The sequence below is a fragment of the Strongylocentrotus purpuratus genome, unplaced genomic scaffold (assembly GCF_000002235.5).
Source record: "Strongylocentrotus purpuratus isolate Spur 01 unplaced genomic scaffold, Spur_5.0 spur5_scaffold_2, whole genome shotgun sequence".
NCBI lineage: Eukaryota > Metazoa > Echinodermata > Echinoidea > Camarodonta > Strongylocentrotidae > Strongylocentrotus > Strongylocentrotus purpuratus.
The window spans coordinates 31,442,892-31,455,787 of record NW_022145605.1 but is presented as its reverse complement, the minus strand read 5'-3'; the positions used below and the strand labels follow the sequence as shown (position 1 = coordinate 31,455,787).

The 12,896-nt window shown below is 35.4% G+C and overlaps 1 protein-coding gene across 1 annotated transcript; it reads right to left on the bottom strand.

The window, feature by feature from the left end:
* Nucleotides 1-1,518: 1,518 nt before the first annotated feature.
* LOC115918162 lies at nucleotides 1,519-4,322 on the bottom strand. The gene is made up of 4 exons (XM_030991344.1): nucleotides 4,255-4,322; nucleotides 3,802-3,865; nucleotides 2,820-3,119; nucleotides 1,519-1,811 (listed from the first exon to the last, which is right to left on the bottom strand). The coding sequence occupies exons 1-4, from the start codon at nucleotides 4,264-4,266 to the stop codon at nucleotides 1,714-1,716; spliced, it is 474 nt and encodes a 157-aa protein (XP_030847204.1). The 5' UTR covers nucleotides 4,267-4,322; the 3' UTR covers nucleotides 1,519-1,713.
* Nucleotides 4,323-12,896: the final 8,574 nt, after the last annotated feature.

The following is a 12,896-nucleotide window of genomic DNA, read 5'->3' as shown; positions in this document are numbered from 1 at the left end:
GATAATTTTGATAACTTAATTGTCCAAATGTTTATGTCAGGATTATTGGACTGTGGATAAATGTTATGTTTTAATTCAATCATTTCGCGGCATGGCACTTTTGTCTGTTCCGCTCGCGAAACTTCGCATAAATGTCTTGCTAGCGAAGTTATATGTTTCACTGTTCGCAACAAAAATGACTCTTTGTAATAAATGAATTATTATCCTTCTTTCCCTTTTCTTTTCATGTCTCTTCTCCTTTCTCTATCTTTATCAGTTTGTTTCGTTTCTGTCTGTCTGTTTCCCTATATTTCTTTCTTTCTTTCTCTCCCTATCTTTCTTTTTCTCTTTCTCTTTCTCCTTCTCTCTCTTCCGCCCTCTCTTTTTATCTCATCACATATCCTCGCTCTCTCTCTTTTCTCTCTCTCTCTCTCTCTCTCTCTCTCTCTCTCGCTCTCTCTCAATCGGATGTTCTTTTTTTCTTACGTTATCAATCTCTCTACATATTTGTAACTTACATTTATCAATGACTTTATTTTATAGTTCTTCGTCGCAAAATTAAACATCAATGTCTGCATCCTAACAATTCAAACACAGTCAAATAAAAATGATCAAAACACGTTTGAATATTTTTTTAAATTTTAATGAACGTTTTTACTCATCTTTGAATAATCATAAATTAGCGAAAGAAAACAAAATATACATACAAATCACAATCATTTTCTCAATGGTAAGAAACAAACCGTACGTGAGGAAATAATTAGTAACTTCAGATCACTATAGTAAGAGAGATATAGATCGATAAGTTCTATTCTTCTGAATGTGAATCCTAATCGACCGCTGTTATCATAATGATGTTACCATGACGTTAGAGTTTGAGACGGTGAAGTGAGTGTTGGTCTAGACAGTGGTAGGTGGTAAAGCTGTTGTAGCTGTTCCGGTTTTTGGACCTTGTGTTGTTACTGGTGTGGTGCCCACAGGGCATTTTCATCAATTCCCGTTTAATACCATGGTGATGAGATGACTGGTTGGATGTTGGAGTTTGAGAATTGAAGAGGATGTTGGTCTATACAGTAGTAGCTGCATGGTTAAACTGCTGAAGTTGTTTCGGCTGATGTACCGTGTGTAGTTGCTTGTGTGGTGCCAACTGCGTATTTTCATCAATAACCGTTACCTTGGTGATAAGATGACTGGTTGGATGTTGGAGTTTGAGAATTGAAGAGGATGTTGGTCTAGATAGTAGTAGCTGCATGGTCAAGCTGCTGAAGTTGTTTCGGCTGATGTACCGTGTGTTGTTGCTCGTGTGGTGCCCACTGCGCCTTTTCATCAATTACCGTTTAATAACATGGTGATAAGATGACTGGTTGGATGTTGGAGTTTGAGTATTGAAGAGGATGTTGGTCTAGACAGTAGTAGCTGCATGGTCAAGCTGCTGAAGTTGTTTCGGCTGATGTACCGTGTGTTGTTGCTCGTATGGTGCCAACTGCACATCTTAATCAATCATCGTTGCCACGGTGATAAGATGAGTGACTGGATGTCGGAGTTTGAGAATTGAAGAGGATGTTGGTCTAGACAGTAGTAGCTGCATGGTCAAGCTGCTGAAGTTGTTTCGGCTGATGTACCGTGTGTTGTTGCTCGTGTGGTGCCAACTGCGCATTTTCATCAATAACCGTTACCTTGGTGATAAGATGACTGGTTGGATGTCGGAGTTTGAGAATTGATAATGATGTTGATCTAGACAGTGGGAGCTGGCATACCTGTCGTGGGTGCAGCGGTTTGGGGGCGCTGTGTTGTCGCCGGCAGAGTTGGGGGAGGAATTGCATTCTGTAGGGCTGTAAAATGAACAGGGAAAGGTACGTGGACTGTTATGATATTTCCAAAATGGGCGGGAATGAGTTCCAACGAAATTCTGTTGCAAGTTAGATATACATAATACGGGTCATCGGTTAGTGCAAAACAGTCATCGATTGGTTCAAATTTTCCAATGCTGGAACGTGCAACTGTCATTATAATTATGAAAAAGTCAACAATTCTTGATCATGGAATTGCTTGAAAATAAGCAAAACATTTGTAAAAGTATTGCATTAGAGATTTTCTTTTTGCACATTTTGTCTCTAAAATCTCAAACCTCGAACGACTAGGCACACATAACTCGGCAATGTGTTCATAATCACACCAAAAAAGGTACACTGGCGAAAGAAGATGATGAGGAGAAGAAAGAAGGGGGAGGAGAAGGAGAAATAAGCAGAAAAAGAAAGAAAAGGGCGAAGAAGGAGAAAATTGGTGATAAAAAGAAGAATGAGTGAAAGAGAAGAAGACTCCTTTCATCTCTTTCTTTCCCTTCTTTTCTTTTCCCCCTTTCCCCTCCCCGTACCAGTAGTTAGCTAAGCCCCCGAAATGTTCATCTTTCAAAAGGACAAAAACAAACAATTATTAAAGAGAAGGTTGAGTTCTGGGAAGAGGTGAAAAATAATTTGTGAGCATTACTCATTTTTATTATGCAAGTGTGAAAGAACATCAGTTAAGACATGTTCCCTGAAAAGCATGGCTCTTCAAATGCCTTCATATTCTAAATATGCATGTAACATCGTAAAAATCGGGGGGCCGGCTTTTTACGCCATGTGTTCGTGTAGTCCCATATACATCTTTCTGTGCAAGTGTTTGTAACTTTACCAAGACTTGGCCAAATTTCTTATCATTTTGATGATTCCAGAACCTTGCGATATACACAAATTCTTATATGCTAGATGATCAACCTTTTCTGGTCGTTTCCACACCGTTTCTTTCACAATGCAATCGCATGACCAGAACTCAACTTCATCTTTAAGTGAATTACTCACTTGTGCACATATCGACGACCCTTGGAGTAAAGGCATCGCACACGAGCTCCATGGCGGCACAGCCCCCGACGACTTTGCGTAGCTCGGATCCTTCCAGGTAACAGAGTTGGTTGTTGTCGGCCTGTTTGAGGAACGTCTCCACCAGGTCGCCGTCGTACCCAGGCCCCGCCCCCTGCACCCCCTCGGCGAAGTCGTGCACGTGATCGAGGACTTCAGAGTTACAACGATGGCCCTCTCCGCTCTTCTTCTCTTGGTATCCGAGGCAAGATTTGATCAGGTGATCATTGATACTTTGTCGTGCTATAAACAAGAAAAGGATGATAATAATGGTAATAATGATATTAAGGATGATAGCAATGATGATGATAACAATAATGATAACAATTTTAATAATAATAATAATGATGATAATAATAATGATAATACTTATAGTAATAATAATGAATTTGTGTCCTAAAGAAAACATCAACAGCTTCAATGCGGTTCTTTCTGAGGTACACATTTACACGTGGGTAAAGAGTAGCAAATTTGGATTAATGTCTTGCAAAGGCGAACCCTCAACCCTTAGTTTAAAAGTCAAGTGAATGAACTGCTACAACACAACAGTCCCCTCCCACATCCCCAACAGACCTAATAATATTTTACTTTTGTTTTTACAATGTGAACCTTTTACAATCCCAGTAGCCAATTGACACAATCTCTGGTTTGGCACGGGCGCTGATAGACACAAATAATCGGTAAACTCAGTGTACCATAATTACGAATTTGTAAAGCATTAGAATGAACCACATTGGTCAATTAAATGAAGAGCTGGAATTTGGTCAATAAATTAAATTTACTTGTCCTCCCGTCTCTACGTTGTCTACGGAAGGCAAGAAAGCTCAAAGAATAGTCTTTTTTTCTTACAGGAGCTCCACATAATCAAATAAATGTAAAAAATAATGGATAATTGTCCATTCGTTGATGAATCTAGAAAACTTACGGAATGCTTCTGAGAAGGTGATGTATGATACAGCAATCAGGCATAGTACAATGGTTAGTTTCATCTGAAGAAAATAAAACATGAAAAGAGGAAAATATTCATTATACTTGTTACACTTGATAAGGAAGAGTTTGGCGAGAGCGACTTCCCAACAAACTACTGCAAATTACTGACCACTCGATGGTATCATTTTATTAAATTCTTTGGTTCTCAGAATTTAAGATCTATATTTTATTTTTTTCTGTAAGAATAATATGCAGGATATGGGCAACATCAATAAATATTTAATGGAACATTAAAACCAGAATTTGCAACAGTTGGACAAGAACATTTTCCGGAATAAAATGTAGGAATAAAATATCACTAGACTTCAGATTAACTTCGTTTAAAAAAGAATTCAAAGAACTGATACTTAATGACAAATCATTAATGAATAGATTATATTTTACTTACAGTTGTAGCCATTTTAGATAAGCTAGTTTCCTACAGTTTCTCTGATGACTTCTCAGGTTGTTTCGACTGATGCTGGCGTCTAGACTTGAATGATCCCAAATTAGCAACCTGCTCTTATTTATACTCTTCTCAAGATATTTTTCTTTGAAATATACAATGCTTCAATTTTTCATTTCTAGAAGATGAAAGAAAGAGAAATGCATGTCCAATGCCAGCGACTGTTTATTAAGATTAAGACATTGTTCGCTGTGAGGACAGAGGGTGAAGTCAGAGGATTTGGCAGTTGTCCATTTATAGCAAGGGATTTTATTCTGTACTTGTCAGAGGCACCGCAAATGCTATATTAAAGCGTTTCTCATTTTCTCCTTCAGAGTGTGATCTTGCTCTTTGTTTCTTTGTATTCGCAAAAGCTTTGATTTTTTTTCCAGCTAAAATATGGAATTTTGATGAGCTTTCTTGCTGCTTTTATAAATTCAAGAAATATGGCCATATTAAAGGGTTAGTTGAGTTTTGTTGCAGAAGGCGCTACACAAAATATTTGTTTTGGTGAGATAATGAAAAGCTGAGTGTCAAATTTGAAAGATCATACAATTCAAAATGACCTAATAATCTTTGATTGAACAAAATCAGTTCAGAGGCAGCTGAACTATCCATAAATATAACGATTTCTAATATTTGTGGTGCCCCACACATATTCGATAATTTGAACTAGCCGTTGAAAAAACGAGAATAGCGCCTTATACGTTTTATTCCAGCCAATGCCGATGTTGGCTTTTTGTTGGCTTTTTCGTGTTGGTTATATATAATACGCACAACCAACCGGCCAGTGTATTGTTTTTATTAATTAACGGTCACCGTATTTTTGTTAAAGTTGAGCTGAATTGGATTGATCGTATTGGCTAAATTTCACACATTTTGAGGTCTAAAATTACTTTCATAGCAATGTTAGGTCCTTATAAAGAACACTAGCAATGTCATAAATAAGTATAAGAGCAATAACCATGCACTTTGAAGGCATTTGCGGTCTGAAACAAGAACTCAACTATCCCTTTAAAAGTCAGGTAGTTAAGAACTAGCCCGAAATAAGAGAGTTTTACTTTTCTTTTCATATCAGAACTCAGAGGCACCACCAGTGTTCAGCGTTTGATTCTCTTTTTATATTCAGAATGCTTTAGATTTTTAACTTAAGTATTGGCATTTGAAGTACAGGATTTGCACACATTTTCTCTCTGTTTTTATTAGTTCCCTTACTTGTATATTGAGATTAAGCCTATGGCCGCAGTATGAGGACATTGGGTTTGGATATATTACAAAGTCTGAAATATTGCCTCATTGTCAAAGGAAACTCGAATTAAAAAACTATTAATCCAAAACAAAATGGCCAATTCATTTTCTTTTGTCTTTGTTTGTTTGTTTGTTTGTTTTTGTTTTCTGGGTATATACGGTTTTGATAAGACTTTATCATTTATTGAAATTATTCAAAACTATCGTGTATAATCATGTTCGTCACAATTTGTATTATAAATACAAAAAACATAATAGGACTTTCCGTCAACTGTGTTTTAAATAATTCTGTTGGTGTCCTTTGGTTTTTTTCGCCTCATTAATATCGGCAATATTTTGACAAATTACTTTCTAGAACTGCCTGGAGACGATAAATGAATAATTACACACAAATGTGAGGAAACATTCATGTTTGAAATATGTGAAATCTACACATTCCATAGAAACGGAATGTGTAGAAAAATAAGGCGTTTAATATATCGGGGATTACTTTACTTAATTCCAAGATTTTAATTCAGTAATTCATTTGTTCAGGCTGCCTTGAATCCCTTTGAACAGATAGGGTGCAAAAACCTGTAGAGATTTTAGAGTTTCCCGAATTGCTTCTCTGTTCGATATGATTATAATATCGGTCATTAAAGGTATAGACCAGTTCTGGTCATGCGATTGTATTGTGAAAGAAACGTTGTGGAATCGATCAGAAAAGGTTGATCATCTAGCATATAAGTATCGGTGTGTACTGCATGGTTCTGGAATCATCAAAATGATAAGAAATTTGGCCCAGTCTTGGTATAGTTACAAGCACTGTACACAGAAAGATGTATATGGGACTACCCGATATCTATCCAGTCCGAAGAGGTATAATAATTTACCAAATATATCAATTAGTAGGCGGTTTCCCGGAAAAATTGTATTATCACGTATTAGTCAAAACATATTCTTTCACATGATTGGTAACAAGAGCTTTCAATTCTTCGTTTGAGAGGGTGGGGGCACTTCCAAAACTGGTCTATACCTTTAAGCCAGTTTACGGTTGCAGTCTGAGCATGAATAGATAAATGTCATTGCAGAAAGAAATTGTGAAGTACACGCAGGTAAAATACTGGATACGTGCTCATGAAAGTTATGTAATCATTATCTATTTATGCAATTATATACTGCTTAAAGCAGTGTACTCCATGATACACAGGTGGAAGTATTCTTTGAAAAGGGGAAACAAATGTTATTTATGTAGCACCTCCATCGCTGTAGGAGTGATTATTTCAAAATGTACAAAGTTGGACCTCTTCATGTTTTGAAGATATGCGGATATTCGGGGTCATTGAGACGTGTGCTAAGCGTGAACTGGACTCTTCAATGGATAGTTGAGTTTTGTTGCAGAGGGCGCTACACAAAATAATTTGTTTGTGAGATAATGAAAAACTGAGTGTCAAATTTGAAAGAACATACAATTTAAATGACAAAAATCATCTTTGTTTGCTCAAAATCGGTTCAGAGACGGCTGAAATATCCATACATATAACGATTCCTAATACTAGTCTAATATTTGTGTACCACCACAAATATTACATAATTTGAAAAAAACCGTTGAAAAAACGAAATAGCTTCTTTTACGTCGTATTTCAGTCAGCCAATGCCGATGATGGCTTTTTTGTTGGTATTTTCGTGTTGGTTATATTATGCGCAACAAGCTGGCCCATGTATTGGTATTTTTAATTAAATAATTAATTAACGGTCACCGTATTTTTTTTAAAGAGGAGCTGAATTATGATCGTATTGGATAAATTTCACACATTTTGGGGTCTAAAATTACCTTCATAGCAATTTTAGGTTCTAAAAGGGCACTAGAAATGTCATAGATAAGCATAAGAGCAATAACCATGCACTTTAAAGGCATTTGCGATCTGAAAACAGAACTCAACTATTCCCTTAATTGAAGATAATGTAAAGGGTATACCTAGGCACAGTTCAGGAATAGTATTTATTATATCTAGTTATATTCGAGTAAAATATCACTTTGTATTGAATTATTGTCAAAGCTTTATCCCTAATAAGGCCGGGGGGGGGCCATTATGGCCCCCCCCCTCCACATTTTTTTCGATTGCTCGGGAACGCATATGGATGGCGCCCCGCCGCTCGCTGACTTTTTTCTTTTGAGTCTTGCGCAACTTTTAAAATAATTTTTTTGAAAATCGGACCTACGGTTACAAGGTCACGTGACCTTTTGTCTTCGCATGTCAGCCTGAAAATCGCTCATTTTCGTGATTTGTGTACAAAACGTATGGCAAAGTCATTTTTCCTAAAAGCAGATCAAACATGGGTTATTGGGTCTTGTTTAAAGCTTAGATGGTTGTTTTGGGAGTCAAAATAGTTGAATTGTAGTAAAAGATAAAATAAAACAACAAAAACAATGAAATACATAAGTTAAAAAAACAATGAAATACATAAGAAATTATCAAAACAAGGGATAACATAAGAAATAAGCTGGCTCTTCCAATTTTTTTGTCTTATTATTGTTCAGAATGGTCTAATGAATATATCTAGGGAAAAAGAATGCTTAAATATGAATAATATATGATTTATTGGTAAAAATGTGATTTTTATGACTTTATTTGCATAAATTACCATAAATATGCAAATGAGTGAATTTTTCAAAAAATTGAAATGATCATATTATTCTTTACACTTCACTTGACATGCGTGCAAATTTTCGCGGCGATCGGCCGCTTCGCGGCCGAGATCTTGAGGGGGGGCCATAATGGCCCCCCCCCCCCGGCCCTACTAAGACTTCAAATAGCCCGGCCTTATTAGGGTTATGTCACCATTCTTGGACTGTGCATGAATGTAATATTTCATTTCAACCATTTCGCAGGGTGATACTTTTGTCTGTTTCTCTCACGAAATATCGTGGACATTTCTTGCTCGCTAAGTTACTTGTTTTACTGTACGCAACAAGAATAAACTTTTATAGTGACTGAATTACTATCCTTCTTTCTCTTTATCTTACATTTCATTTTTTCTTTCTTTTTTTCTATCATTTTGTTGTGTTTCTGTCTGTCTGTTCCTTATATTTCTGTTTTTCTTTTTCTCTTTATCTTTCTCTTTCTTTTTATCTTTCTCTTTCTCCCCCCCCCCCCTCTCTCTCTCCCTCTCTCTCTTCTGCACTGTCTTCTATCTCATCACACATTCATTCTCTCTCTCTCTTTCTCTTTCTCTCTCTTTCTCTCTCTCCCTCTCTTACTCTCTCTATCTCACTTTCTCGCTCTGTCTCTCTCTTACTCTGTCTCTCTCTCTTACTCTGTCTCTTTCACTTTCTCTCTCCACCTCTCTCTTTCTCTCTATATATATATCTCTTAATCTATCTCTATTACAACTTACACTCATCAATCACTAAATTTTATAGTCCTTCCTCGCAAAATCAAACATCATTTTTTAGCATCACAGTTCAAACACAATAAAGTAATACATTTCAAAACATGTTTGAACATCATTTTTTTCGTTAACATTTTTTATTCATCTTTGAATAATCATAAATTAGCGAAAGAAAAACAATATATACATACAAATCACAATCTTATTTCTCAATATTTATAATCAAACCCTACGTGCAGGGAATTAATTAGTAACTTCTGACCACTAGTAAGAGAGATATAGATCAATAAGTTCTATTCTTCTGAATTTGAATCCTCATCATCATCCGTTGTTACCATAGTGATGAGATGGAAGATGACTGGTTGGACGTTAGAGTTTGAGATGGTGAAGTGAGTGTTGGTCTAGACAGTGGTAGGTGGTAAAGCTGTTGAAGCTGTTCCGGTTGTTGGACCTTGTGTTGTTGCTGGTGTGGTGCCCACTGCGCCTTTTCATCAATTACCGTTTAATACCATGGTGATAAGATGACGGGTTGGATGTTGGAGTTTGAGAATTGATGAAGATGTTGGTCTAGACCATGGGAGCAGGCATACCTGCCGTGGGTGCAGCGGTTTGGGGGCGCTGTGTTGTTGGAAGAGTTGGGGGAGGAATTGCATTCTGTAGGGCTGTAAAATGAAACGGGGAAAGGTACGTGGATTATAATTATAAGGGTATTGCCAAATGAACGGGAATGAGTTCCAACGGAATTCTGTCGCAAGTTGTATTGTATTGTATTGTATTTATTTTCCGTCATTTAAAAAAATACATCAACATAATTATATATATATATATTTACAATCATAAAGACACACTTATAAAAAAAGAAAGACGGAGGGATGGCCCTACTCAGCGTTGTTAGCAAAACAATGCTGGTTTACAGAGGGGTCCCTATAGAAATAGAAAACATGAAAATAGTTATTACAAAAGTAAGGAAAACTTACAGCAAAATAAGAACTTACAATAATAATTACAAATTCGAGTAAAACAAGAAACATGAGAGAAATATTTACGATATTTATACAAGAGAGAAAGCTAGACAAGTAAATTATTTATTTATTTAAAAAAAAAAAAAAAAAAAAAAAAAAAAAAAAAGTACAGCTACAAGAAGTCTGGAATAGTATTGTTTAAATACTTTTTGAATGTTTGAACAGTTTGAAGTAATTTAGTGGTAGGAGGAAGAGTATTATATTGAATTGAGCTTCTGTATTGGGTAGTTCTGCGACAATATTCAGTTCTAGGTTTAGGGAGAACAAAGTTACCGGAATTGCGGAGGGAATAAATATGAGAAGGGGGTTGAAACATTTCATTCATACTGGGAGATAACATATTATGGACTGATTTATAGACAAATACATTAAGATTTTTCTTACGCCTGGATTCGAGAGATGACCATTTTAAAAGTGAATGAATTTGTGCATTAGAAATGTGTTCATATGGATTAACTTTCATTATTATTCTGCCCGCGCGATTTTGGAGAGTTTGCAGTTTCTTAATATATTTTTTATCACATGAATCGATTAAAATGTCTGCATAGTCAAAAAGGGGTAAAATAATTGCTTTATATATCAAGTTCAAATTCGTCTCATTAATAAAATAACGTAGTCTAGCCAAATATTTTACTAGGTTTCCAACCCTCTTACATAATTTATCTATATGGACATCCCACTTAAGTTTGCTGTCGATAATAAACCCGAGATATTTTACACTGTCAGTCTGTTGTATTGCAATATTATTTATATATACATTTAATTTATTACATTTACTTAACATATGTCTAGAGCCTATAAGTAAGGATACAGTCTTATCAAAATTCAGTGTTAACTTATTATTGCACATCCATTTATAAATATATGACAAGTCATGATTTAGTTTATTTTGAACACTTTCCACATTAAAATCTGAAAAATAAAGAACAGTATCGTCAGCGTAAAGTTGAATGGAACAATAATGTGTATATTGAGTTAAATCGTTAACGAAAATAATGAAAAGCAAAGGCCCCAAAATGGAACCCTGCGGTACACCAAAAGAAATGGGTAAATGAGATGAAAGAGTTGAACCAAAATAAGTGGAAATAAACCTGTTATGTAAATAATCATTAAACCATGGCAAACATTCTTCAGCTATACCAATATTACGTAGCTTTTCGAGGAGCAAGTCAGGATCAACGCAATCGAAAGCTTTTTTTAGATCAATAAATACTGCTCCTGTATATTTTCCCTGATCAACAGCGTTCATCCATCTATCTGTAATTTTAACCAAAGACGTTATTGTTGAGTGTTTACTCCTAAAGCCAAATTGTTCTGCTGATAAAAGTTTGTTTTCTTCTAAAAAGGAAACTAATTGCCGCTGAACAAATCTTTCCAGCAATTTTGATACCGTAGGTAGTATTGAGATAGGACGAAAGTTATTTGGGGAATTTTTGTTGCCAGATTTATGAATGGGAATGACTTTTGACCTCTTCCATTGATTTGGAAACTTATACTCGAGGAATGATCTATTAATTATGTGAGTAAGATATGGAACAATAATAGGAGCACACATTTTCAAAATTTTGGAAGAAATCCCATCTAAGCCCACAGAAGTATTATCTTTCAATTTCATTAGTTCTTTTCGAACATCATTTTCAGTGACTAAATGAAACGTAAACTTAGCATCATTCTTAACACGAACTTCATCATCATTTATTGAATGTGGAGGATCATGAAAATTAGAGGCTAACTCTGCACCGATAGAAGAAAAAATAGATTAAACTCATTAGCTCTCATATCAGAATCATTTACATGGGCTTCAGTACTATTAGTACGAGATGTTGGCAAAACAGTCTTCAAAACCTTCCAGACCTCAGTAGATCTCCCCATAGCAGAGGACAGTTTATTAACATAATATTGTCTTTTAGTTTTTCTTATTTCAAAAGTTACTTTATTTCTTAACTTACGATAACAATTCATAGCATCGTTATTTTTGCTTTTCCGTACTTTTCTTTTGGCTTTATCACGTTCCTTTATCAAATTCATGATTTCAGAAGTCATCCATGGAGAAATTTTATTTTTGATTCTTCTGGATTTAGAGGGCATAATAGTATTGACAACTTCCATCAAGTAATTCTCCCACAACTCAACTGCTTCATCAATATCATGAGCTAAGTAAACATTCTCCCAGGGTTGATTATCAATCTGCTCACAAAAATTTACAATATCAATACCTTTCATTTTTCTATACGTTATAGTACGAGGAACATGGTGAGTACAAGGTAGTCCCCAAACAACATAATTCAGTGAATGGTCACTTAATCCAATATTGATAACACCAGATAACTTAATTTGATCAATCCTGTTAGTAACCATCAGATCTATTAGGCTAGATGAGGTATCAGTAACACGGGTGCTAGTTGTGACATTTATGTTCTCAAGAGAATAAATATCATGTATTTGCATCAATCTCTTAGTTTCACTATGTAAAGGGGTCTTTAGAATATCACAATTAAAATCGCCCATAATGACCGTACTATGATTAAAACTGTCAATAAAAGACAACAACGATTCATAATGACAAAAAAGCTCAGAGTAACTATTGGGAGGACGATACCAAGTAATAAAGACATAGGGGTGAGAAAATTTATTTCGAACGAGGATTGCTATAGCTTCCAAATTATGTAAAGATTCATGATTTAAAACTTCAAAATCATATGGATATACATGAATGCCGTATGGGTCATCGGTTAGTGCAAATCAGTCATCAATTGGTTCAAATTTTCCAATGTTGGACAGTGCAACTGCCATCATGATTTTGATCAAGGTTTTTTTTTTTTTTTTTTTTTTTTTTTTTTTTTTTGTTGCACTTTCCAGCATTGGAATATTTGTAAACTAGTAGAACATTTGTAGCAGAATTAGGCTGGAGATTGTTTTTGCAATTTTGTCACTCAAATCTCAAACAGTATGTTACACCACAAT

What these genes read in the sequence shown, in the direction of transcription:
- LOC115918162 (XM_030991344.1), bottom strand. An exon ending in CACCTTCTCAGAAGCATTCC is followed by an intron (nt 3,120 to 3,801) that starts GTAAGTTTTCTA and finishes TCTTGTTTATAG; the next exon opens with CACGACAAAGTATCAATGAT. An exon ending in GGTCGTCGATATGTGCACAA is followed by an intron (nt 1,812 to 2,819) that starts GTGAGTAATTCA and finishes TTCATTTTACAG; the next exon opens with CCCTACAGAATGCAATTCCT.